Source organism: Phycodurus eques, chromosome 9, assembly GCF_024500275.1.
Source record: "Phycodurus eques isolate BA_2022a chromosome 9, UOR_Pequ_1.1, whole genome shotgun sequence".
Taxonomy (NCBI): domain Eukaryota; kingdom Metazoa; phylum Chordata; class Actinopteri; order Syngnathiformes; family Syngnathidae; genus Phycodurus; species Phycodurus eques.
In genome coordinates, this window is record NC_084533.1 from 4,106,975 (window position 1) to 4,133,354 (window position 26,380).

At 40.1% G+C, this 26,380-nt stretch overlaps 1 protein-coding gene across 1 annotated transcript; it reads right to left on the reverse strand.

The window, feature by feature from the left end:
* Positions 1-3,542: 3,542 nt before the first annotated feature.
* hspa9 (heat shock protein 9) lies at positions 3,543-26,211 on the reverse strand. Its single transcript, XM_061686092.1, has 16 exons — positions 25,952-26,211; positions 23,197-23,255; positions 22,839-22,926; positions 20,124-20,305; positions 19,929-20,053; positions 19,775-19,848; positions 18,043-18,149; positions 14,682-14,844; positions 14,506-14,598; positions 12,921-13,130; positions 10,236-10,463; positions 9,933-10,155; positions 9,603-9,697; positions 5,972-6,064; positions 4,511-4,651; positions 3,543-3,829 (listed from the first exon to the last, which is right to left on the reverse strand). The coding sequence occupies exons 1-16, from the start codon at positions 26,030-26,032 to the stop codon at positions 3,749-3,751; spliced, it is 2,043 nt and encodes a 680-aa protein (XP_061542076.1). The 5' UTR covers positions 26,033-26,211; the 3' UTR covers positions 3,543-3,748.
* Positions 26,212-26,380: the final 169 nt, after the last annotated feature.

A 26,380-nucleotide genomic window follows, 5' to 3' on the forward strand; every position in this document is an offset into this window, starting at 1 on the left:
ACATATGCTGTCATCCAAATAACATCTTTTTCAGGGACGTCACTGCCTATTTCAGCAAGACAATATCAAGTCATATTCTGCACGTGTTACAACAGCGTGGCTTTACAGTAAAAGAATGCGAGTATGAGACTGGCCTGCCAGCAGTCCAGGGACCTCATGTACAAAAGGTGCGTACGCACGAAAACGTGGCGTCCGTTCTTTTTCACGGTAAAGTTCAGATGTAACAAGAGTGACTTGACTGTGGAACTGTGCGGTCCCTCACGGCAACTGCATGGCTGGCGTACGCACGTTTCTGCAGCTTCTGGTGCTTTGGCGACACTTGGAGGTGACGTTGGGAAACTGTTCTCATAAATCTGCACACCAGAGACACATGAATAATTAGCACTGACAAACAATTCAGGCCTGGCAACATTAGATTTCAACAATGCAATTGAGGCAAGGACTGAGAATTCATTTGTTAACCAGTGTAGTTAATGAACCACTGATATTTGTGAGGACACCTATTAATTGATCAAGGCGATCATTTATGCCGCCTATCGCCCTCACAATCGTTTCGTGACTCCAGCACAAAAAAGAGTCCTTTGAATTTACTTCATTTGAACATGTGCATCAGTTGCACATGATTAAAATGTGTTTAGATTGACATAATTTGCCCCTCTTCTCCTAAAAAAAAAAACATGATTTTTTTTTTTTTGTCAGTGTGCATGTTCTCTCCTGTGTATAAAAATAATAAATTGATTAATCAAAAAGGACTCAAAGTTTTTGATATCCTCTTTGATATGCTGATGTGCTTCTATTTGAATTCAACAGATTTGTTACAAATACCACACATACAACATTGACGCATGAACCTTCATCTCACAGTGTAGGTTACTGTATGAGCGCATTTGTTATGAGTTCCAAAAATACATGGTATTAACCTTGTGGGGTGATCATAGTCACCCACGTCGTCCCATCAGCCCTGAGAGAGCAGCGTCACCCACGATCGCAGCGATTCTCTCCTCAAACGGGGTGAGGCCTTTTTTGGGCCACATCTCAGGTGCAGGGTTCATTTAAATGTGATTTGCATATTCGGATATGGGCGTGGACAGGGAGGAGTCGGCTACTCCAACATGTGCGCTCATTTCCACGTTGATCGGAATGAGAGTTTCATACATCTGAATATTTTTGTGCGTACGACGTTTTCTGGATTTGAGCGTACGCCATGTTTTAGTAGGAAACCCACGCAAGTCTTTGTACATGAGGCCCCAGATCTGTAGCCCCAGATTATGTAGCCCAAACTATATGACAAGTGAGACCCCCAGACTGTTGAGCAACTGAAGTTGTACATCAGCCAAAAATGGGAAAAAATTCCGCCTCCAAAGCCTGACCAATTAGTGTCCTCAGTTCCGAAATGCTTATTGAGTGTTGTTAAAAGGAAAGGTGATGTAATACAGGGGTTAAACATGCCCTGGGCTCAGCTTTTTTGCAATGTGTTGCCGGCATCAAACTCAAAATGAGTGGATATTGGCAAAACAAAAGAAAAATACATGAAACAATAATATTCATCAGTTTGAACAACAAACATATTGTCTTTGTCATGAACTCAATTGAATAGAGGTTAAAGAGGATTTACAAGTCATTGTATTCAGTTTTTATTTACATTTTACACAACAGCCCAACTTCATTGGAATTGTTAGCAATTTCTGATCTGCTATCTGTGGATTACGGATTATTACGTGACTTTGGCCCAAGACAAATTCCCAATCTTCAAGCCCTCATCTTCACAACTGTGAAGTTGACTGCTCTGTATCCTGGCTTTGACCTGTCACAGCTGAGATTCAAGACATCATTGAAGTCATTTCCAACTACTCTGGTGGGTCGGTGTGCTGCATTTGGGCCCTAGACCACGTGTGCCTGATGTCACGCTGTCTGGTTCTGTATGTGCCCTGTGATTGAACGGCGACCAGTCCAGGGTGTAGTTTGCCTTTTGCCCAAAGTCAGATGGGATAGGCTACAGATTTCCATAATCCTGAACAAGATTAGCAGCATTGAAAATAGATGGATGCCATTTCCAATTTCTACTCTTGCGGCTTGGCAGCCTTGTTCACTGAGACGTGCACTAGATTTAAGGTTAAATTGAAGCCTGTCAATCCTCTGAACCTGTCTGAGCTGTCCTCCTGAGTGCCTGACTGTAGCAAAAGGTGGATGCATCACACCAGCAGCTTGCTGATCTCATTTCATGCCTCAGTGCGTCCTAACGGTCATTCCAACTACTTTTAGGCAGAATAAACGCTGCTGCCATCACCTTATTGTCCTTACATAACACTGCTCTTATCTACAAAAGAGCTAATTGGCTATAACAACAAGTCATGATTAGTCAGCACACATCATTAAACCTACTGGGGAATTGTGCAAAGTAAGAGAAGCACGACCATTTATTAAAATAAATGGTCGTGCTTCTCTTTCATTCAGCCTAAAATTGTAATTCGGAAAGCCTTGTTCCTCAAAAGGATTGTGATATTTAAGTCAACCACTCCCCGAAATAAATGCTTTTATGTGGCAGGCAAAGGACAACATGAACTCTTGTCAGGACAAAGCACATACAACATGACATATGGTAAATTGACTTTTTCATTGCTTATATGGAAATACTCAGATCTCTGAGAACCCATTAAATGTGACCTCTGCCCATTTCCAAGAGATTCTGAATTCGGCCAAATTTTGACATCAAGCAAAATGTCAAGGCCAGAAGGTTAGCAGATGGGCAGTGTGATGACAGCTGGGCATTAGTTACCAATTTTTACTCCCCTTCTTATAACTGGCAGACAACGAAAGGGAAGAAACGTATTTTGCTCAGTCATGATTGGACCACAGATTTTAATACTAATTGACATCAGTTAATCAAGTAAATAATTGAATACTCAACACATCTTTAGCAGTGTGTGTAGTTGACTTGTAGACTAAAATGTGGGTCTACAAAAAAGATTTCGACTCGGCTACAGAGACATTCTCTCCTGGAGTAGCGATGGATTGCATCCCATCCACATCACATTTGGAACCAAAAATGTATGTCGATCTGTCTCAATATAATTAAGACTGTGAGTGAGCCAATTTTTTTGTGATAGAGGGACATGTTTTTTTATTTTTATTTTATTAAATGGACGGATGGGCCAAATCATTTGTAGATGAGGTAAAAAGAAATAGTTGTGTCAAGAAGTTTATTCTAATAAGAAAATGTTTCATATTTTATTTACAATAAATCAATTAACCAATTAGATAAATGAGTAAAAACAACAACAAAAAAAATCTTCATTTTAAATGTTATGGATGAATGAATGTGAGGGTCTCTTAAAATGCGACCAAATGTTTCCCCCTCTGCTGGACAGCAAAAGCGGGATCCATCGCCACAGATCAAGGAGATACTGCAACAGAAGGCTCATCTTTTTTTCCCTATACTCTGAAAGTGTTGAGTGTATCAGTTTCGAGAAAATGACTCAGTATAGTAGTAGTTGTCCCATCACAATTACAAACTACACTTGGTTCAATCAGTCCCAGGCCTGTTTTTTTTTTTTTTTTTTTTTTTTATTACAAAAGACTGCAACATAATTGTGACCCACCTACCCAAATTTCAGTTCAATGCCTGCATATATCCACATCAAAACGCATACATGCATCCATACATCCATACATAATCCTGCTTCACAACAGCCTTTCCATCCCCTCCAGTCCTGTTGTCAAACTGACAACAAAAACCCAGTGCAACAGTCTACTGCTGGCCCTCTTTCTTCTCGCTCTCTGAGCTGGAGCTGGAGCTGGAGCCGGAGCTGCTGTCGCGTTCTGACGCCATCTGCAGGAAAAAGAGCAGAAGTACATCACACACATCTGCACTCTAGCTGGAATGTTTCATTGACAGAACATTCCTATTACAATGGTTTAAATTTTGGTTAAATTCTTTTGGTATTCCTTGTCAGTTTTGGTTTCAAATGTTGCTGGTATGCATTTTTGCAACAAAGGAACTGATTGTGTTACACCAGGACAGCATTTGTTAAAAACAAACAGCAAAGATTGTACAAATAATAGAAGTAATATTTGATTAAATTCAGCCTGAATTTAAAAGAAACTGCTTTCACAGTCAACCCTCCCAATTAGTGAAAAACCTGTGTGTAGAACGTAACTTAATACGACTCACTGAAAAACAATATTTCTGTGGTCATTCAGTAACACCTCAAAACAGGGGTGTCCACACATACAGCCTGTGGGTCACAGATGTCAGTGACAAAATATATTGTGCATGCAATGTACTGTGGATCTGCCTTTTGTCTTTCCATTGCTTTTTCTCATTATGGCCCTCTCTGCTTGCCGTGTAGCTGTTGGTCCCTGGAATTTCTATGAGTGGGCAGACCCCCAAAGGCTAAAGAAATATTACCGCCACAGTTCTCACTTCAATATGTACAGTTCGACAGTCAACTTCAGAATTATTATACATGTGTAGAAAAGACACATTTGAAAACGATATTGTTATACACACCTTCTTGTAGGCCATTTCAAAGAGCTTGAGTGACGCCTGTTGAAGGTTGCTTGCTGCCTGCTTGATGTTCTCTCCCGTTTCTGAATCCTTGTTGGTCAGAAGATCCCGGACCTTCGTGATCTCTTCCTTCAGCTTGGCACACTGCAAGGGGAGGGAGTTACAAGGGTTGTCAAGCTGTATTTGTCAGCCATCATTCACAAATGGCCAGATGTCCCATACTGCATGGCTGTAAATTTTGGGGCTTATTCTCAGGTTGTTCTGTTTATCTGAACAAACAAGGACACACAGAAAAGTAGGACAACTACAAGAACAGTGTCACTCTAATGCTACATATTCACTGTTATTTTTCAATAAAAGTAACAATTTGTCCTAACTTTGTCCATTGGAGTCACACTGACAACCACTTAAATGACCTTCTGAAATTGGCTGCTACTCAGGATTTGACACTTGAAGTCTGAAAGATGCCAGGTTTCAGGACCAAAGAAAGCCTACTTCATTTAAAATGTGGTGCCGCCTTTGTAAAGTTCTGTTACAATGAATACCTAATGTAGAAATATTTCAAGACACAGAGTATTGCAAAATGTCAGTCAACACTTCAGTTCAAAAGAGGGTTTGGTGGAAACCTTTTTTTCGCCCATGCACTGCCACTACTTGTGTTTTGCTGTATACATTTACAAGGTAGTGGGGATAACTGCACATTTTTCTGAATAGTTAATATTTCAGTTTGCATGGTGTGAAGTCAGTGGTTGTCAAGATTTTCAGATGGATGCGGAAATTTACATAAATATAAAATAGTTTCTAAAACTTAAGTTTTAGATCTATATGTATAGACTTTGGGGAAAAGAAACTGATAATACTTTCGAAATTGCAATTTTTTTGTTTTGAAATCTCAGATTGCTCATATGATTTGTCCCAACATTTGCAACAAGATAATCAATAAAGGTCAATATTTGATGGTACTTATTAATTTATGTTGTAATTTGTACGGAAATAATGGGAAAAAAATGTAATCGTTAACAGTTTAAGCCATCAATATACTGGCCACTTGAAATCAAATTAGGGTGAATGTGGCCCACAAACTAAAATTAGTTTGACACTTCTGCTACATATTTATCAGGTGATATTGTTGCATAATTTTACTTGAACCAACAAACCCATTTATTCTCGTGAAACCACTTTTTTTTTTTTTTTTTTTTTTTTTTTAAACCATAAAATAATGACTGTTATTGTAATTTGATGACTGGGTATATTTCTTTTGAACCCAATAATCCTTTTCAGTTATCAATAACTGTCAGGAACAATCACATTTTTACCATGCGTCTTGTATTATCAGGAAAATATTTTAATTGTATTTATTCAAGTTTCTTGGTAGCATGGGAAGCACAGATGATTGACGAAAGTTGTGAGCAGTGTTTACAAAAAAAACCTAATATTCGTCACACCCGACTCTACGTCATGTACCTCATCAGCAGGAAGCTGGTCCTTGAATTCCTCCATCTTTGACTCTGTATCATGAACAATGCCCTCAGCCATATTTACAGCCTCCACACGCTCCTAGCAGACACAATGAAATAGGGTCAGACAGACCAGTCATCGATACGAAGATGAAGTGACTTTCGACTTTTCCATTTCAGGGTAACGTCAAAAGTAAAAACAAGAGATGAACGAGTACAGATTACCATGTATCAGGCTGATACCGGCCTTATTTCAAGAGATCGGGTTCTCATGAAGGCTGCCGATACTAGCCATGATACCCAAGGCAAACAAAAAAAACTACTAAACCTGCAGGCATTACTGTTCTCTTGATGATTGATAATGTGAGACTGTACAGACATTACCTTATTAATTACAGATTCTAGTAGTTAAAATAAATAACATAAAATGCTGCTGCACGTGTGAATATGCGAAGTGGGCGGGTACAACAAACTATTTCGACAGTCCAGCAAAACACTCTGTTGATTAATTCACATTTGCCAATTCTGTTTTCAACCCAGGTAACGCACAAAAAAAAAATCTGATTAATCAGATCAAGAGTTTCCACAGTTACCTTGAAAAAGTAACTTAGTTACTTTACTGATAACTTGATTTCAAAGGTAACCAAGTTAGAAAAAATTAACTTTTTAGTTACTTTCAGCAGCTGCCAAGTGTCAGGAATATCACTTCATATCTATATCTACAGTACAAAAAAGCATGAGCTTAGCCAAACCCATTACCTGGTAATAAGAACCACTAACTTAAACAGTGTAGTTGAAGCCACATTAAATCAGCAACCTAGTGCAGACTTGACATGCCAAATTAAGTAAGTACATAAACATTAACAAGCACATCATCATCAGTACATTTCTCTAAAGACTCTTAACTGATAAGATGCCGACTGTGGTCCATGAAGGCAACAACTGTGTGTGTGCGTACTTGTATAATAAATCACCTCCCAAACGCTTCCTTGTGCTTCGAGTAATGAGTCGCCTGCGTGATCGCTAGGTTTCTGAATCGCCAGACCGCTCCTTGTACGAGTCACCAGTCATAGACAGATTTGAACTTGGCGATAAATATAGATTACTCAAAATTAACTATTGTTATGAACAAGGAACTGCAAATCTGACTACTTTCTCTGGAAAAGTAATGAGTTACTTTGCTCGTTACTCAAAATGGCAGAATTTTGGAGTAACGCATTACTTTGCAACGCGTTAGGCATCACTGGCTCTCCATCCATCCATCCATTTTCCACCGCTTATCCGAGGTCGGGTCGCGGTGGCAGCAGCTTTAGCAGGGACGCCCAGACTTCACTCTCCCCAACCACTTCCTCCAGCTCCCCTGCTGAGGGTGTAGAGCTGGTACACTGTTCCACGGCCAGGACGAAACCCACACTGCTCCTCCTAAATCTGAGATTCGACTTCCCGACGGACCTTCCTCTCCAGCACCCCTGAATAAACCTTACCAGGGAGGATGAGGAGTGTGATCCCCCTGTAGTTGGAAGCACACCATCCAGTCCCCCTTCTAAAAGGGGGACCACCAATGCAGAGGCACTGTCCCCGATGTCCATGCGATGTTGCAGAGGCGTATCAACCAGGACAGCCCCACAACATCCAGAGCGTTTAGGAACTCCGGGCGAATCTCATCCACCCACGGGGCCTTGAGATAGGAGAGCCCGCCTCAGAGAACCCAGACTCTGCTTCCTCATGGGAAGGCGTGTCGATGGAGTTGAGAAGGTCCTCGAAGTATTCTCCCCACAACATCCCGAGTCGAGGTCAGCAGCGCCCCATCCCCACTATACAGTGTTGGAGGTGCACTGCTTTCCCCTCTATTAAAACTGAGCACTCTATTTTCAAAACTAACAAATAACAGATTGATTGATTGAATACCTTTATGAATGGAGAATAGTTTTGGTTTCTATTTTGTGCAGTGTACTACTTGTACATGTCTTCTCTTGCATGCTATTTATAGTTCCTATAGCCACAATTGCTGCTGAAACGATGCAATTTTCCCCATTGTGGGACTAATGAAGGTCATCTTATCCTACATGACAAATATTTATTAATAACAACAATAATATTTTTAACTTTTAACCTGCCCACGTTCTGATGTCTGCAGTGACGTACTGTAATTTCCAGTTCAGTCGCGGCGTTCTGTGTGGATGTGTATTAATATTGAAACACGAATTGGCCTATTATTATTTTATTCATAGTTGGTTACTTGCCGCGAAAACGCGGTTCCAGCCAGACCTGTGAGACAAGTGTACTGTATCACACCAAATTACTTACTTCAATGTTTTGCGAATGCATGTAACGATACCTTAGCAATTAGCACCTCGTCCTCCCTTCGTGACACATTTCTATGAAGCATGGTAAGAAGTGTAGCTTATTCACTATCATGGAGGCAATGATTAGTGGGGGCGTAATAAATTCGCATGCACCAAGCAGCTGTTCAATGTGGTAGTGTCCGATGCTGGCCTCTCTCATCTTTTTAAGTGGGAGAACTTGCACAATAGGTGGCTGACTAAATCTTTGCCTCACTGTATTTATACACTGTAAACACATTCAAATACAGTCTATGTAAAAAAGTTGTATACAACACCACCTAACTACATTCGCAACTTCCAATACAACTGTGGTGGCTGAACTAGCAAGGTCTGTAGTCATGTCCGGCCATCGCCATTCACACGAATGGGAACGAAAGACAAGCTCAAAATAGCCCCCTCTGCCATGTCACCCACACGGCCAATCTCACATTTCAGCCAACGGCTGGCAACAATTACACCCATGAACTAGGGCTGGGCGATTATGGAAATCGGGGGGGGGATCTCTCGTCGCTGCTGAGGAAGACCGGGGTGTCGTGTCGGTGTTGCTGCGGCGACCGCCGAAGAGGACCAAGGCCGTATGTCAGCTCACCACAACGCAAACCAATTGAGTGCCTGCCCAAGTGTGCACAAATCACTGTAAAACACCATTCACGAAGCGCTGGACCACTGGACCCTAATAGAGAACATGAGCCAGCCACATTAAAAATTACAAATACAGCCAAGTATTGTCGTAAAACACCTATACTTTATAGAGTGCACTTTATGGCTCTGCAGCAGCTTAGACACGGCCGTTAAGCTGAGCTGAGTGGGCGAGGTGGTCAGGTATAATATGAATATAATTTGGACAACTACGTCAAACTGTCATCGATTTCGAATCCTGTCGTTTGCAAGCTGTTTTAGTAAATAAAGGCTTTTGCATTCAAACAACAAACCGCATAGATGTCAACCTTAGACCAGGTCACAGACTCATTTTGGCCTAAGTTATGCATAAAACAGTAGGAAGAAAAAAAAAAAAAAAAAAGGATTCTGATGGAAGGACACCTTTCAGTAGTCCTAAGAAAACAGACAAGTTTAAAAAAATATATGCATTAGTTTTAGATGTATCAGTCATTGTGTGCAACATGGATTAAAATTTACTTCATATTGACTGCATTAAAAATGTATTTTGCAAAATGAAATGACTGAACATAATATGCTGCCCCAAACGATGCTTGTGATGACCTCTGGTCGGTTCAAGCTAAATACATCACACACGCCTCCGTTCCTTCAGCATATGAAGAACCCTTCACACACCTTTCTCCTCCTGTCCTCCTCTGCATACTTCTCAGCGTTCTTGACCATGTTCTCAATGTCATCTTTACTAAGACCTCCTGATGACTGGATAACAACTGCAGACAAATGAACACAAGCAACAGAGATTACGTTTCAAAATAAAAAAAATTAACAAAAGGAACTTCAATGCAGACTTCTCTCAAATGTTAAATCCAGTATCCGACAACATAATAGAAGCGCTTAAAATTTAAATCTGAATTCTAAATGTGTTGATTATTCCAAAAATTGTGGCAAATACTTGGTGTGAAAAGTCTCAATTAGAGAGTGTGTACATGGAGGAAAATAACTCACTCTGCTGTTCCCGGCCTGTCCCTTTGTCTTTGGCTGACACGTGGACGATGCCATTGGCATCAATGTCAAAGGTGACTTCAATTTGAGGAACACCACGGGGCGCGGGGGGGAGTCCCACCAAAGTAAACTGACCCAGCACCTTGTTGTCTGTCGCCATCTCCCTCTCACCCTGACACACTTTGATCTCCACTTGAGTCTGTCCGTCTGCTGCTGTGGAGAAAACCTGAGGGGGAGCAGGAAGAAATTTAAGATTAACAGGCTAAACTTGTAATATGTCCATTTAGTTCTTCTCAATGTCTGTACCTGGCTCTTCTTGGTGGGAATGGTTGTGTTCCGGTTAATAAGTTTGGTGAAAACCCCACCCAGAGTCTCAATTCCCAGTGACAGTGGTGTCACATCCAAAAGCAGCACATCAGTCACATCTCCTGCTAGGACGCCACCTTGGATGGCTGCTCCTATGGCAACAGCCTCGTCCGGGTTGACAGATTTGCTGGGCGCACGGCCAAACAAGTCCTGGACAGTTTGCTGTACCTAAACGATAAGGGAGACTGTGTTGGTGTGGTAAGGCATCAATACCAAGCACCTCTGTCAATCCAGAGCATTTCGGTGCACAGATATAGCAGTCAGTCTACGCCCAGACATGCAAACACTAAAGGCATTAAAAAGGAGACAAACAACATTGTAGGAGGATCTCCCGGGCCCCCATAGAGAATTGTTTTGATTTTAACACAAATTAAGCAATCTGGAAGACTCTGAAGAGTACAATAAAGGCAATATAAACATCTACTTCATGCAGAAAAACATTTACACCGCTCAAGTATATGTTGATGTACAAATTTAAGATTAAAATTAAATTTCGCTCGTTTCTTTGCTTTTTTGTTTTGGCCTCCAACTTGAGCCAGGTCCATCTCCACCTGCACCTGATGCCTGCTTCAAGCTGTGCCACATGAATAGCATCCTCCTCTTTAAGCACTCTCATTCTGGAAAATAATAGACTTAAATCTGTTTCACTTTATTTTTCACTATTACCAACTTCAGAGGCTAATTGCAAATGCATCCGCCAGGAAAATATTAAGTACAGTATTTTTCTGTTTTCATTGGCCATTTCTGAATTTTAAAATGTGCTCATTCTGTGCTGTGACAATCGCTAACATAGCTCTGTCACTTAATACATTTAACATTAACATCTGTAAACCAAGTTTCCTCATTGATACGAGATATAAACTAAGTTTCCACATTAATACGAGATGTACTAGCGGATCAGCTCTTGTCGCCAATGTTACGTGTGCTTCGCGGTCCCGCTTGGGACCACAACCAGGGCCATGACCCGTAGCACCTCAACGCGAAAATACAAGACAAGTGCAACAAATACAACACTGGCTGATCTGAAGAGCAAAAATGTTGCTGAAACGTAAGAGTAGCAAGAGAGGATGTCTGCTCCAGAGGTGGGCAGAGCAGCCAAGTATTGTACTCAGCGAAGAGTATTGTTACTTGACAATAATGTGGCTCATGTAAAAGTAAAAGGTTTTCCAAAAAATTACTAAAAGGTACACAGTGAAATAATTACTTAAGTACTGAGTAAACAGTACACACAGCATAAACGTAAAAACAAAATAAAATGTGAATGTGCAAATTCTGATGTTGCTGTGTGAGTGCATGTATGCACAGCCAAAACTACAACAAAACGTGCAATTTACTGTAAGGTGTTTTCTCAAGTTCTAAGTGAGCTGAAATATCCACGGTTGGGCAGACAATGCCATACAAATACTACATGAAAGCTGTTGTTTTTGTTTGTCTCAATGCAGAGGTGGGTAGTAACGCACTTCATTTACTCAGTTACATTTACTCAAGTAACATTTTCGATAAAATTTACTTGGAGTACTTTAAATACACCGTACTTTACTTTTACTTGAGTATTTATGTGAAGAAGGATCAATATTTTTACTCCGTAACAATGATCGACATGCCAATCACTACTTTTAGTTATCCATTCTTGCGCGCATCTATTTTTAGACTCCATCTTCGACTGATCAGTAATGTCATTTGACTCCAATTCACCAATCAGACGATAAGGCAGTCACATGACCGAGGACGTAGCCTTCGCAAGCCAACCAAAATGACAAATTTTGGGGGGGGAACAGCCGTGCGAGTGGGTTTACTTTACAGACTCCAAAAACAACAGCTTTAACATGCAGCATAGATTTGTCACTGCCTAAACTTGAATATTTCAGCCCACTTCGACCTTGAAACACCTTGCGGTAAATTGCAGATGTTTTTATTGCTGTTTTGGCAGTGAATATGGCAACATTAGCCCTGTTTTATGGTGTCGCACACACAATCACTAAGTCTGGTCAGCAAACAGCTTCTTCATTAAGTAATTTAACTGAATAAAGCAAATAACATTTCTGTATGGCCCAACGCATGTGTTGTTGGTTTTTGGGCAGTTAAAAATTTAAATTGTGGCAAGATTATTTTTTTTACTTTTATTTGATGTTCATGCTCTGATTTGAAAAAATAAATACAAATACATTTCAAAAATTCAAGTTACTCAAGATACTAGAGTAGTTTTTTTTCATTGAGTACTTTCTTACTCAGATATATATATATATATATATATATATATATATATATATAGTATATAAATATTACTCAAGTACTTAAGTAAATATTTGGATGACTACTTTTTATTTTTACTTTAGTCATATTATTCTAAAATAACAGTACTCTTACTCGAGTACAATATTTGGCTCATCTACCTACCTCTGTCTAAATGTAAACACGAGTAGCGAGCAACAATTAGATCATTGTAACAGAGTAAAAGTAACGTTATTTCTTAACAGCAGAAGCGGCCCCCCACCCTCAAGAAAAACTCATCTGATCTAGATGATTCACGTAAATGGCCTATTATGAGCTCAAAACGGCAAATATTCAGGTGTCTGATTAGGCCAGACACCTACCTTGAAGTCCAGAAAACATATTGCTATGTACCTTGGGCATACGTGACATGCCTCCAACCAGAAGCACCTCTCCAATGTCACCCTTGGACACCTCTGCGTCTTGCATGGCCTTCTGACAGGGAGCCATCGTGCGACGGATCAAGTCGACCACGAGGCCTTCGAACTGAGCACGGGTCACCTTCATGTTGAGATGTTTGGGGCCGGACGCATCCATGGTCAGGTAGGGGAGATTGATGTCGGTCTACAAGCGAGAGCACACAATCAAGTACAAAGCAGCCCAACTACAAAACTAACATACGAGAGTGACTAACTGGTGCTATCAAATTTGAAAAGAATATATGTCAAAAGAATATATGCCCCTGCAGAAGTCAAAATTAAATCAAGACAAGTTAATTATGAATGAAATTTAAAATTGATAGCAGAATAATTGTTTAAGAAAAGTTGCCATTTACAGGTATGATCAGAATAATGTTTAAAAATGTAAGCTCAAAATCCCTATACAGTGGAACCTTGATAGAAGGGACTCATCGGGGCGTGGGTCATCCAATATAGCCGATTGTCTGTTAAATTGAAGCACTTTTCTTCCCCTTGGCAATATGTTCCCATATTATTGTACAGCAAAAAATTGTTTGGTAGTTTTTTTCATGGCCTAATACGCCAAGTACAGTACAAAGTTATTGTAAATAAATGTTAAAAAAGTTTGAAAGTTTCACATTTTATCCAAATTTACCATCCCGGTGTCGTTGGTCATGGTGCCATTGACGTACAGTACTTATCAAAGGAGTCACTTGAGCCGTGAGGACTTTGTGTGGTTCCTAGTTCCAAATCTGTTTCCAAAGGTGAATGGTTTGACAAAAAAATAACTTACTGTACCAAAAATAGCATGTTCCAGACTCCAGACTTTTGTAATCCTCAGAGTTAACGCCGCAGCCATGCCACTCTCTCTCTGCTTTATGTACAATAGACATAACCATGATCACATGGCCGTCACATCAATGCCCCACATTAAACATGGCCGCCACAGTCATGGGAGTATCTAGTATTACTGTACATCTGTAACCTGGAAATACATCAGTCCCATTATCTGCCTGCATCGCGCCAGCGTCAGTAAACCACAGCGGACAATTCTGGAACTAACAGACTTTGTCAACGGCATCTTAACTGCCGATGTGTTTTTGGACACCTTGTTTAGTCTTGACGGTCCTCCCGATATATGTTGGAATTGCGTTAGTTTTATCGAGGTTCCACTGTACTGTAATCACTTTTATTACAAACCAAATGCATTGGGAACACTGTACATTCAATTCCAAGGGTTAGGTTACAGTATAAAGAAATAATCACATCTTAATCCTTTAGAGAAAGGACAGGCTGTTAAAAAAAACAGCATCTCCATTTTGCATTAACCATTTCAAAGCATGTGCACTACAATAGCTTGTTTTTTACTTTGCCTTTGGTGTGTCGAGTTGAAATTACCACAGCAAACCTTGCAATAGGCATGCCCTTGCCTTTAAAACTTCTCGTTCCAAGAGCTCCAAATTGTTTCTTTGTTTTGCAGCTCATTTCACTTACACCACTGCTTCTACTCTCTCCTCTCATCTCGAGGATGAAGTGTGTACCTGCAGCGAAGACGACAGCTCACACTTGGCCTTCTCGGCAGCCTCTCGGACTCTTTGGAGGGCCATGCTGTCTTTCATCAGATCCACACCAGACTGAGGTGGCAACACAACATGTAGATAAACAACGGGAAATTCAAACCCTGAAGACGCGGTATTGACTGCTTCTGATTAATCACCTCTCTCTTAAATTCCTTGACAATGTGTTTGAGTAGTGGCAGGTCAAAGTCCTCGCCTCCAAGGATGGTGTCGCCGTTTGTGGACTTCACCTCAAAAACGCCCTTCTGTATCTCTAAGATGGAGATATCAAATGTACCTCCACCGAGATCGTACACGGCAATACTGGAAAAGAGATGAGCTAGCTTTACGGGGAAGTTAAATTCCAGCAGAAAAAGCAGTCTCAACATTAGAAACATTTTATTTGGGATGGTCGATACCAGGTATGAGGCAGATACATGTTTTCAAGGTATCGGTTACTAATGAAGGCTGTCAATACCAGTCACCGATAGGGGAGGAAAAAAAATAAAATATAGTAATCGTCCACTATATGACAGTTGTTGCTCCACGGTCCCGCGATGTACAGTATTTTTATGCTAGACATTGCTCTTGCTCTCTCTCAATATATTGTTTCAGCCTGCTACATTTTTAGGATGATATATTTTCCCAAAAACTACCACGATAAACGATAGATCGCTGTTTTATGATTCCACTGATATAACATTATAGAGCTGCACAATTATTAAAATTTTAATCGCGATTGCGATTTTGGCTGCCACGATTAAATGAGCCTGATTGTCGCTGATTTTTTTTTACATTTAAAATGCCGGCACAGCTACATATGAAGTGCTTACATTGCAGCAGTGCCTGCAACCTAGTTAGCCAGCCACCAGCGGCGAACGCATAGTTATGGCTTTATTACAAAGATTTTAAAAAATAAACAGATTTAAAAAAAGATATTAAAAAAATTTTATTTATTTTTCAAAATCTTTTTTTTAAAAAGCCTGAAATCACATTGATGTCCAATGTAGTAATTTATTAAGCTTTTATTTTGAAGTTGGACCTCTTACCATGTTGGCGGAGAGGTGGCGTGTCACAGTAAAGGCATCTTTAGACTCCCGCGGTCGACGACGCCCGCATTGCATCACGTGACCGACGAATTGCCCCGCGCAGCACCTCTGCGTAGCTTGCCACGCACCCAACAAAACTAGTTGCTGCGCGTCGAACGCCGCAGAGCTCATCTCTCGTGATTGGTCCGTCACATGCTGTGATGACGTACCAGCGTGCCAATTGGTTCTACATACCATCTATGTCGCCGCCTTCTCGATCGAGTTTGCAGCATAATTAAACGTATCATCTGGTCAGCTAGGTCCATTTGTTCTGTCGCGGTCGCCATTGTTGTTGCTTTGATCCTTGTTACTGAAAGGAAAGTAAAAACGGCTACCGGAAATGGCAAAAAAAATGCAGAGGAAACTCCACCCTATGGTGTCCTGTCCAATACCAGCCGTAGCGACACCCCCGATTGGAGGAGAACTGCGGCGCACTTTCAAAACAGCGCCCATGTGTTACGCTTGAGTATAAAGGCAAACTACGCGTGGGACAGCCGCAGTGACATCAGCGCGGTCGCCGTCTGCGCGAGTATAAAGAAGCCTTCAGACAATCATTGTATCGGCTGCCTTGACTTCAACTTTTCGGCGAGCATGACCAAAGTAAAAAATAAAACGCCTCAAGTAAATACAAAGGGTAATCACAAGTTCTTTGAGTTTGCGACGGAGCACGACTGACCAGTGGTCAAGAAGAACAGAGGAGATGTAACGTCCTTGACAATTCACTATATTGACGACAGAGATTTTCAAAAGGAAAAGTAGGTGCTTGCACTAATGTTATTGCCTTTTATGCATTAACTGTATTTGCTTCCATTAAGTTGCAATTCGTGATTGCACATTTATTCAGTTCGCGCTCCATTTTTTTTTAAATCATTTATTCTTATTTAAAGACTTATTTTGAACTGAAAACTATTACATATTGTTTGTTAAAAAGTAGTGCAATACAAATTTTATAAGATTTTTCCCTAACGTGACGAATAATCATGATTGGTTATTATTTTGGGCATAGTCGTGCAGCCTTATTATAGATCATAATAATTCAAGTACATCCTTTTCAAGAACAATTACTTTCAATTCTAAAGAACTTTGTACATTGACAATGTACAACAAATATATTAAACTAAATCAGACTCAGGCTCTGTTCGTAAAAATTGTACTTAAAGGTCAGAGGACAAAGATTTAAAATGTTTTCTTGATAACTCTAGAACCCCTTTACAAACCACATCTGCCATTTTGAAGTGATTATATGGTAGATATACAGCAGTTAAATCGATAAATATGATTTAGAATACACCTTCTGCTTTTTTGCATCCCATGCCTTCCGGTCTTCGTCTCCTTCCAGTGCTGTGATGTCACACAAGCCAAACATCCTGTTCATTCGGCATTGTGTGCTATTGTTCCATGCTGTTGTTCCCGTCCTTGTATATTTGTCATCGTATGATTTAACGATGTCACGATGGTTTATTGTGTGGCATTTGGTTGTACAAATGGTTCAGGCAGTGGCAAGGTTTTTTTTTGGGCTTTCCAAGTGAAGAAGGAATACGTGACCAGTGGATAGTGAAAGTCACTCGACAGGGGAAGAAACGTGGTCAGCTATGGGTGCCTAGCTAGCATTCCAAACTCTGTTCAACAAGGTCAGTTGGGTGCTCCTGTACGTAGAAACCCTGCTCCTCCTCCTCATATTCTAAACGTTGCCCGCCATTGCGTATAGTGTGTAGGGCGCTGTGTTTGTCAATTGCAACGTCACTTCTGGTAGCCCTTGCGGTGGATAGAGTAACCACACCCTGATGTCTTGAGCTGCGGGTATGTTCAGGGAGGACTCAATATGAGTCATAAAAAACAAATTTGTAGCTAAACTATGGTTGAAAACTTGCTGGACATTACGTGCATGTATTACATAACATATAAACAATGCAAATATGAATTTTAACTGACCCCTTTGTCATCTGATCTTTAAATAAAACATTTGGCACATACCGGTATGTATTGAGTCATTAACCCACTAAAGAGGCCCAAAGAATGTCTTAAGGCCTGCCATATTTTAATTAAAAAAACAAAAGCATTAAGACAGGATTTGTACCTTTTTGCGTCCCTGCAGATTTTTGTGCGTCTCAGATGCAGGACGCACATCAAACGAAACCCTTATTAGTTGGCGCTATACTGTGGCGGTTTGACAAAGTCGAACCCTCATGTGCATCGGAAAGAAAGGTCCACATTTACCTGTCCTTATGTTCATTTAAATTATATTACCAAATGCACAAGTGGTACCTGTGCTTAGTATCGGTGAGGAATCAAGAATGAATATTCAAACTGGTATCGGTGAGAAAAAAAACTTGGTTATCGAACATCCCTAATCGACTCCATACCAAACTGAATTGTTTTCATTTTCTGTTTGACTTCCACAAATGACATCTAGTTCAGAATAATATGTACTCACATCTTGTCCTGGGTTTTGTCCAAGCCATAGGCCAGCGCTGCCGCTGTAGGCTCATTGATCACACGCAGGACATTCAAGCCAGCAATCTGACCAGCATCTTTGGTAGCCTGAATTCACATTAAGACATGCTGTCTAAGTAAGGTAAAGAAAGGCATTAGCTTCAAGTATGCAGTGGGTACGGAAAATATTCAGACCCCCTTCAATTTTTCAGTTGTTATATTGCAGCCATTTGCTAAAATCATTTAAGTTCATTTTTTTCCCCTCATTAATGTACACAGAACACCCAATATGGACAGGAAAAAACGGAATTGACATTTTTGAAGAGTTATTAAAAAAGAAAAACTGAAATGTCACACAGCCATAGGTATTCAGATCCTTTGCTCAGTATTTAGTAGAAGCACCCTTTTGCGCTAATACAGCCATGAGTCTTTTTGGGAATGATGCAAAACATTTTTCACACCTGGATTTGGGGATCCTCCTCCTCCTTGCAGATCCTATCCAGTTGTATCAGGTTGGATGGTGAATGTTGGTGGACAGCCATTTTCAGGTCTCTCCAGAGATGCTCTATTGGGTTTAAGTCAGGGCCATTCAAGAACAGTCACAGAGTTGTTCTGAAGCCACTCTGTTATTTTAGCTATGTGCTTCAGGTCATTGTCTTGCTGGAAGGTGAACCTTCGGCCCAGTTTGAGGTCCCGAGCCCACTGGAGGAGATTTTCGTCCAGGATATCCCTGTACTTGGCTGCATTCATCTTTCCTTCAATTGCAACCAGTTGTCCTCTCCCTACAGCTGAAAAACACTCCCACAGAATGATGCTGCCACCGCCATGTATCACTGTTGGGAATGTATTGGACAGGTGATGAGCAGTGCCTGGTTTTCTCCACACACACACACCTTAGAATTAAGGCCGAAAGCTTCTATCTTGGTCTCATCAGACCATATAATCTTATTTCTCACCATCTTGGAGTCCTTCAGGTGTGTTTTAGCAAGCTCCAAGCAGGAGCTTGCTTTTTTTCTGTAGTGATGATTGACTTTCTAGAATTTTCTCCCGATTGCATCTCTGGAGCTCAGCCACAGTGACCTTTGGGACCTTCTTTTCCTCTCTCACCAAGGCTCTTCTCTCCCGACTGCTCAGTTTAGCTGTACGGCCAGCTCTAGGAAGGGTTCTGGTCATCCCAAACGTCTTCCATTTCAGGATAATGGAGGCCACTGTGCTCTTAGGAACATTACGTGCAGCAGATTTTCTTTTTTGTAACCTTGGCCAGATCTGTGCCTTGCCATAATTCTGTCTCTGAGCTCTTCAGGGAGTTCCATTGACCTCATGATTCTCATTTGCTCTGACATGCACTGAGCTGTAAGGTCTTACATAGACAGGTGTGTGGCTTTCCTAATCAAGTCCAATCAGTATAATCAAACACAGCTGGACTCCAATAAACCATCTCAAGTATGATCAGAAGAAATGGACAGCACCAGAGTTAAATATATATATGTCACAGCAAAAGGGTCTGAATACTTATGGCTGTGTGATTGTTCAATTTTTCTGAAATCGGCAAAAATTTCACAAATTCCATTCTCTTCTGTTTATATAGGGTAGTGTGTGTACATTAATTGGGGGGGGGATTTTAGCAAATGGCTGCAATATAAAGTGAAAAATTTAAGGGGGTCTGAATAATTTCCGTACCCATTGTATATTTAACAGTATCAGAGCAAGTTTGAGTGCAACTGTGTGCATACCTGTCTCTGAGAGTCATTGAAGTAAGCTGGTACTGTGATGACAGCATTCTTCACTTTAGTTCCCAAGTAGTTCTCTGCAACAGAAATCACCAAATCAAAAGGCGTCTTGTCTGTCTGTCTGTGTACAACAAACCATGAGAGGAATGGTCATTACCGGCAGTCTCCTTCATCTTCATCAGGACGAAGGCCCCAGCCTGGCTAGGTGAGTACATTTTTCCTTGAGCCTCCACCCAAGCATCCCCATTAGAAGCACGCACAATCTTGTAGGGCACATTCTTCCTGTTGATGGAAAACAATTCTGTTAGGTAAAATGAATCTAATAATCACACATTTGCATTGCCTCACTCACAAGTCTTTCTGGACTTCGGCGTCATCAAAGCGGCGGCCAATGAGTCTCTTTGTGGCGTACAATGTATTTTGAGGATTGGTGACAGCCTGGCGTTTAGCAGGCATGCCAACCAGGCGTTCGCCCTCTGCGGTGAAAGCAATCACAGAAGGAGTTGTCCTGGCTCCCTCGGCATTCTCCAGCACCTGTGAAGCAAGGACAAATTACTGTATTGTTTTATGTGCATCGTTCTGGGGCAGACAAAAAGTAATCAGGCCAATTTCTCTCAAGTTGTATTTATTGCAATAGAAAGGCAATACACGTAGAGAAAAAGACCAAAATGGGGGATTTCATCGCTACTTTCCAATGTAATCTTTTTCTCAACACCAACTGTCCATCAATGAACAAGGGCATGTATGCCAGCCAAGTAAAATTCAGTAGGGTGCGCTTTTAACATTTATTTTTTTATTATTTTTTTTTTTTTTTAAACAGCTTGTTAGACTTGTTCGTCATCAGAGAAGTGCAGACTCTTCCTTTTAAAGGTCCAAAAAGGTGATCGTCTTGATAGTGCCAGATGGGGTGAAGATGGGGATCCTTTCCTTTACACATAAGTCACTCAAAGCAGACGCTTGTTCTTCACCTATGTTTCTGGACACCCACTTTTTGGGTGTGCTGTAGCCTATTGCAGCTTTCCCTTACACATTTTGCAACAATGTTTAGTAGTTGGGAATGTTTCAAGTTCATTATCTTTAAAAGTTGGGATTTAAAAAAATTAAATTAAATTTTAAAATAAAATAAAAAGGGCCCCCTACCGGTCGGGACAAGGGGTGACCCCTTAGAGCTTGGTGTTGGTTCCAAAATGTCAATAAAAAAAATTTTTTTTTTAAAAATAAAAAATAAAAAAAAAACTTTCGTGGTGGCTCCACTTCCAGATTCAATCACAGCACTATGCTTCTGACAGAAATCCAACAATGATGTGATTTCCAAACTGGCTGACAGGAAGAGGACATGTATAATACACACCTCCAAAGTTGACATCAAAATTATGGAAAAACCTTCAGTCCATGTATAAATAAATCAAACGTATTTAAAACTACAAACTAAAAATTTCAGATTTTTTTATTATTAGTAGTAGGTTAAACTAATTTTATTATTATTTCTTGACTGCCACTCATATTCACAAACTGCATCTGGATGCTATGCATTAAAGTATAAATCTCTCATTAATATACCGTAATTTCTCATGTATAATGTGCACCCATGTATAATACACACCTCCAAAGTTGACATCAAAATTATGGAAAAACCTTCAGTCCATGTATAATACATTTTTACAATGCATGATTTTGCTTCTACCCATATGACCAAAACATGACAGAATTTGTCAAACATTTTCAAAAGAATTATTCTCTTTATTTGAATACGTAATACTTATTTACTTGCTCTTATTTTGAAATTCACAGCCCTACTTTTATTTAGTAAATGAGAAACAAGCAGTTGTGCTCATGTTTCATTAGACATTTAATTTTATTTCAATGGGATTCAAATTAGACTGTCAAGCATTTCAGAAAAGCATGATCATTTAACAAAACATAACCATAAAGAAATAAATGATGGTTGTTGTTCAGTCATCACTCGTATTTACAAAAAAAAAAAAAAAAAAAAAAAAAAAAAAAAAACTATCACAAATTCTGCCAGGGTATGGAAACTTTTGAGCACAACTGTACATATACGCAGTCATACGTACCCGTCATAATGGAATGAAAGTGTAGGCTACACCTTTTTCATAACCTCTAGTTGGTGATGGCTTATTAGAATGAAGGTGTACACATTTTTCATAACCTTTAGGTTGGCGGTGGCATATTAGAATGAAAGTGTAAAGCTTTTTCATAACCTCTAGATGACGACATACATTTATAAAATGTGAACTTTTTTTTCATTTTCCCCTATACCCATGTGTAATGCACACCATTAACTTTTGACAAATTGGGGGGGGGGGGGCATTATACACGAGAAATTACAGTCGTTCCAATTTACAAGTTATCTCAAGACACTTTCCATTTGGAGCAAGTCTACAACAATGCTCCTCACACATTGTAGAAAACCAACTGAAATCAACAAGAGCAGTTTAATCAGAATGTTTGGATTACGATTAACATGGTAACAAGTTTGTTAAATTAGCAGCGTATATCACTTAACAGGACTAAAGAATGAAGGCAAATTAGGTCGCTCACGTTGTGCCCTTTTATAAAGTATCAAAAGTAACCTTATAAAAATAAAAAATAAAAATTAACAACTGAAGATTGGATAATCACTTATGAACCAGATAGAAATATGATAATTATTTCTGCAGATATATACGGTATGCTCAAACGGACCAAAAGACCCTTTATACTTCTTACAATATTTGTATTGTTACATTGAACTACAAACCCAAATCCAATGAAGTTGGGACGTTAAAAACAGAATACAATGATTTGCAAATCACGTTCAACCTATATTTAATTGAATACACTACAAAGACAATATATTTCATGTCCAAACTGATAAACTTTATTCTTTTTACCAAATCATTAACTTAGAATTTTATGGCTGCAACACGTTCCAAAAAAGATGGGACAGGGTTTTTATTTATGTTTAACACAACGTCCCAACTTCTTTGGAATTGCGATTGTACAATGTAAAAGGTAAGTGTGCAAAAGTAAAGTGGATTATTTTTCAATGGACATAAGGTATCACCTTTGCTTGTTTACCCTCCATGACAGCAACACATGAGTTTGTGGTTCCCAGGTCAATTCCAATGACTGCTCCCTTGATGGCTTCGGACCTGCAAAAAGACGTCTCTTGTTAATAATGGACCATATTGCAATGACATCCTCCCTCCACCACGCTACAACTGAAAACTCTTTTGAACATGTCCCACTACCAGTTACTCAAAACAAATCCAAGTCAAACAAGGCAACATAGCCTCTCATTCATTGTTTGAAGCAGTTATATCAACGTACTCGCATATGATAACATTTGATTTAGTTTGGACTTAATTATATTCAGAACAGTGATAAACATTCGCATTAAACAGTATTTTAAATATACTTACGCATAGTCTCTTCTGGACAGGGCTCGGAGAGCATCAGATTGGGGGCCATTCCTGTGAGCCTGGGGAGAGACTACAATGTAGTTTCCAGGACCAAGGCTGGGCCAATTTAAAGCTCAGGTACAAATGTGACAACAAATCTGACATCACTACATACACTACAGCAGCGATTCTCAAGTACAAGTACCACACGTAAGCAGTAAAGAAGGCCACCTCTACTGGTATGTGAAAGAATCAGTAATTTAAAACACAAAACATACATTTAAAATCGGTACAATATCAGCGAAAAATAAAATAAAATAAATAAAAATTTAAAAAATATATAAAAAACCAAAATAGGATCGAATAAGATCTAAAATGGGTCGTTTTTTTCCTTATACATACTGTTGTTGATTATTGTTCAATGTTTGAGTAATAGTCAAGCACTTTTCTAACATTCCATACCACAAAATTCTTCCATCCATTTTCTGAGCCGCTTCTCCTCACTAGGGTCGCGGGCGTGCTGGAGCCTATCCCAGCTATCATTGGGGAGGCGGCAGGGTACACCCTGAACTGATTGCCAGCCAATCGCAGGGCACATATAAACAAACAACCATTTGCACTCACATTCACACCTACGGGAAATTTAGAGTTGTCAATTAACCTATCATACATGTTTTTGGGATGTGGGAGGAAACCGGAGTGCCCGGAGAAAACCCACACAGGCATGGGGAGAACATGCAAACTCCACACAAGCGGGGCCGGGGACTGAACCCCGGACCTCAGAACTGTGAGACAGACGCTCTAACCAGTCGTCCACCGTGCCGCCTTAAATGATAGCCATTCCACAACATCATATGAGCAGACATACGATAATGGAGAACCAGCTCCAAATAGCAGAGGAGGGTTTCGATCAATCGACCTCTGGGTTATGGGCCCAGCACGCTTCCGCTGCGCCACTCTGCTGTCTATACTACAAAATATGTCTGACTATTGCTAGACTTCACACCGATCTGCTCGGCCTAATCGGTATCGGCTATAATGTCATAATTCGCAGATCCGATCAAAGCTCCACAAAAGACATTTCCTCCACGTCGCCGTCGTGTACAGTATATTCGAATCCAAAAGCTAGTTAATTTTTAGCGTTGTCGCATTCCTTTTGACATAATACTGTAAAGGTGACCACCAATAAAGTTATTTAAAAAATAACATTTTAAAAACATTGGCAGAGTGAGACAGGCGACACGTAATGCCCGATCAGACTACAAGACAAATTAGGTCTTTCACGATTGCACTGTCAGACTACAGCAATAAAATCTTTGATTCCGATACCACCGTATCCCGTCTTTTACAATCACTGGGCTTTATCTTGTCAAATCAAACGCGACCGGATACACTCGTTACCATGGCGACAACAACAATGGATCACGCTGTGTGTTTGTAAGAACAAAATGGGGAAAAAAACGTGTGTTGGTGGTCACCGGTGCTTGGGAGAGGACGTTCGTTTAAGGCTTGCTTGAAGTATGTTCACCCTCTTTTAATGCAATACGGCTCGCAAGCAGGCAACAAAACGTTACGTAGCCTAGCAAGCTAGTGCTACCACTAATGGCTGTGAGCGAACATGCAGGCGTTCTGTCGAATCATGCTCTAAGGTTGTGTGTGTGAAGTAATTTAATTACAATAAAGTTATTTAATTACAGTAAGTTAGCATCCATTATTTCTGTCATGTTCTAATGTTGGTTTGACCTGACTGATTAGAATACATGATCTGACTAGAGCAGTGATTTGCAACCTTTATGGAGCCACGGCACATATTTTACAATTGAAAAATCTCACGGCACACCAACAAACAAAAATGTCACAAAAAGTGGATACATTAATTACTGTATGTACGTCCTGCCATCTGAAAAGGTTTTCCACAAGGTTTAAGAGTGTGTGTAGGAATTTTGTGGCCACTCTTCCAGAAGCGTATTTGTGACAAGGCCTGGCTCTCAGTTTGTACTCTAATTCAAACAAAAGGTGCTTTATCAGGTTGAGTTAAGGACTCTGTGCAGGCCAGTCAAGCTTATCCACACCAAAGTCTGTCATCCATGTCAGTATGGACCTTGCTTTTCGCAATGGTGCACAGTCCTGTTGGAAAAAGTGGCCATCCCCAAACTGTTCACACAAAGTTGGGAGAAATAAATTGTCCAAAAGTCAATCCTTCAGCGCTCCTTTCACTGTAACTAAGGAGACAGCATTTTGGACAATTCCAAAGAGCAGCAATGTAACAATTTTACAAAATCCATTCTACGTCATCCCAGAATTCTTTGCGCACGCTAAACACGGCGGCGACAGTCTATCAAATTTTGGTCTAAACAAAATCTTTTTTTTAACTTGTAGGAATAATTTATAAATATATACCACTGTATTTCAGTAGTAGAGGTGAGTAGTTGTAAAATTACCAACCAACCACTGATACTAAGTAGCTGATTCTACACTGCAGCAGTTTGACACATTGGAGAATTGTGATGTATCAAAAGTACTAGTGGTATCCTTACACAGCAACGGTATCAGGGAGTACTCCACAGTAAACACTCACACAGGTATCAGTCTGAAAATAAGTAGAACATCCCTAATAGCGACCAAATTGCTAAGTGGCAGCCAAATGACAACTGCCGTCTTTAATAGTCACGAGCTGAACGCTAACATACTAAAACATAACTTAAAAAACTCGCAATGGCCTTCGCCAACTTCGCAATTAACAGAGAAGATTGTCGTTTATGTGTGAGAAGCTCACCTTGGTTAGCAGAGAAGACACATTGCGTGCGCAATTTCTTGTCGCCAGAGTCCTTGAAACGCTTCTGGCAACGCTCAACATTTTTGACAGCTCGGCTAACTAAATGTAATAAAACGAGTTGAACCGTCAAACAGTGAATAATATTGACAAATATTCGATATTCCCTGCCTTTTAATGTTAGTACCGAGGCGCAGTCCCACTACCGGTAGGTAACGTGAGCAGAGAGGCTAAAGAAGTGCGACGCTTCTTCTGGAATTATCCAACACGTTACACCATACAAAACTGAAGGACCCCTAAAATAGGAAGTAAATGTTATGCCTGACTATATTTTCACAATATAAAAGAACCATAGCCTTGTTTTAAATAAATTTAATTGTATATTGCACAACATATGTATTTTAAATGTTTTTTTCATGTTATGAATATAAA

Excerpts from the sequence above, each read along its gene's own strand:
- hspa9 (XM_061686092.1), bottom strand. The coding sequence starts at position 26,032 with ATGTTGAGCGTTGCCAGAAGCGTTTCAAGGACTCTGGCGACAAGAAAT. Across the intron at positions 22,927-23,196 it reads CTGTCCAGAAGAGACTATGC|GTCCGAAGCCATCAAGGGAG; the intron begins GTAAGTATATTT and ends GTCTTTTTGCAG. Across the intron at positions 20,306-22,838 it reads TGGAGGGTAAACAAGCAAAG|GTGCTGGAGAATGCCGAGGG; the intron begins GTGATACCTTAT and ends CTTGCTTCACAG.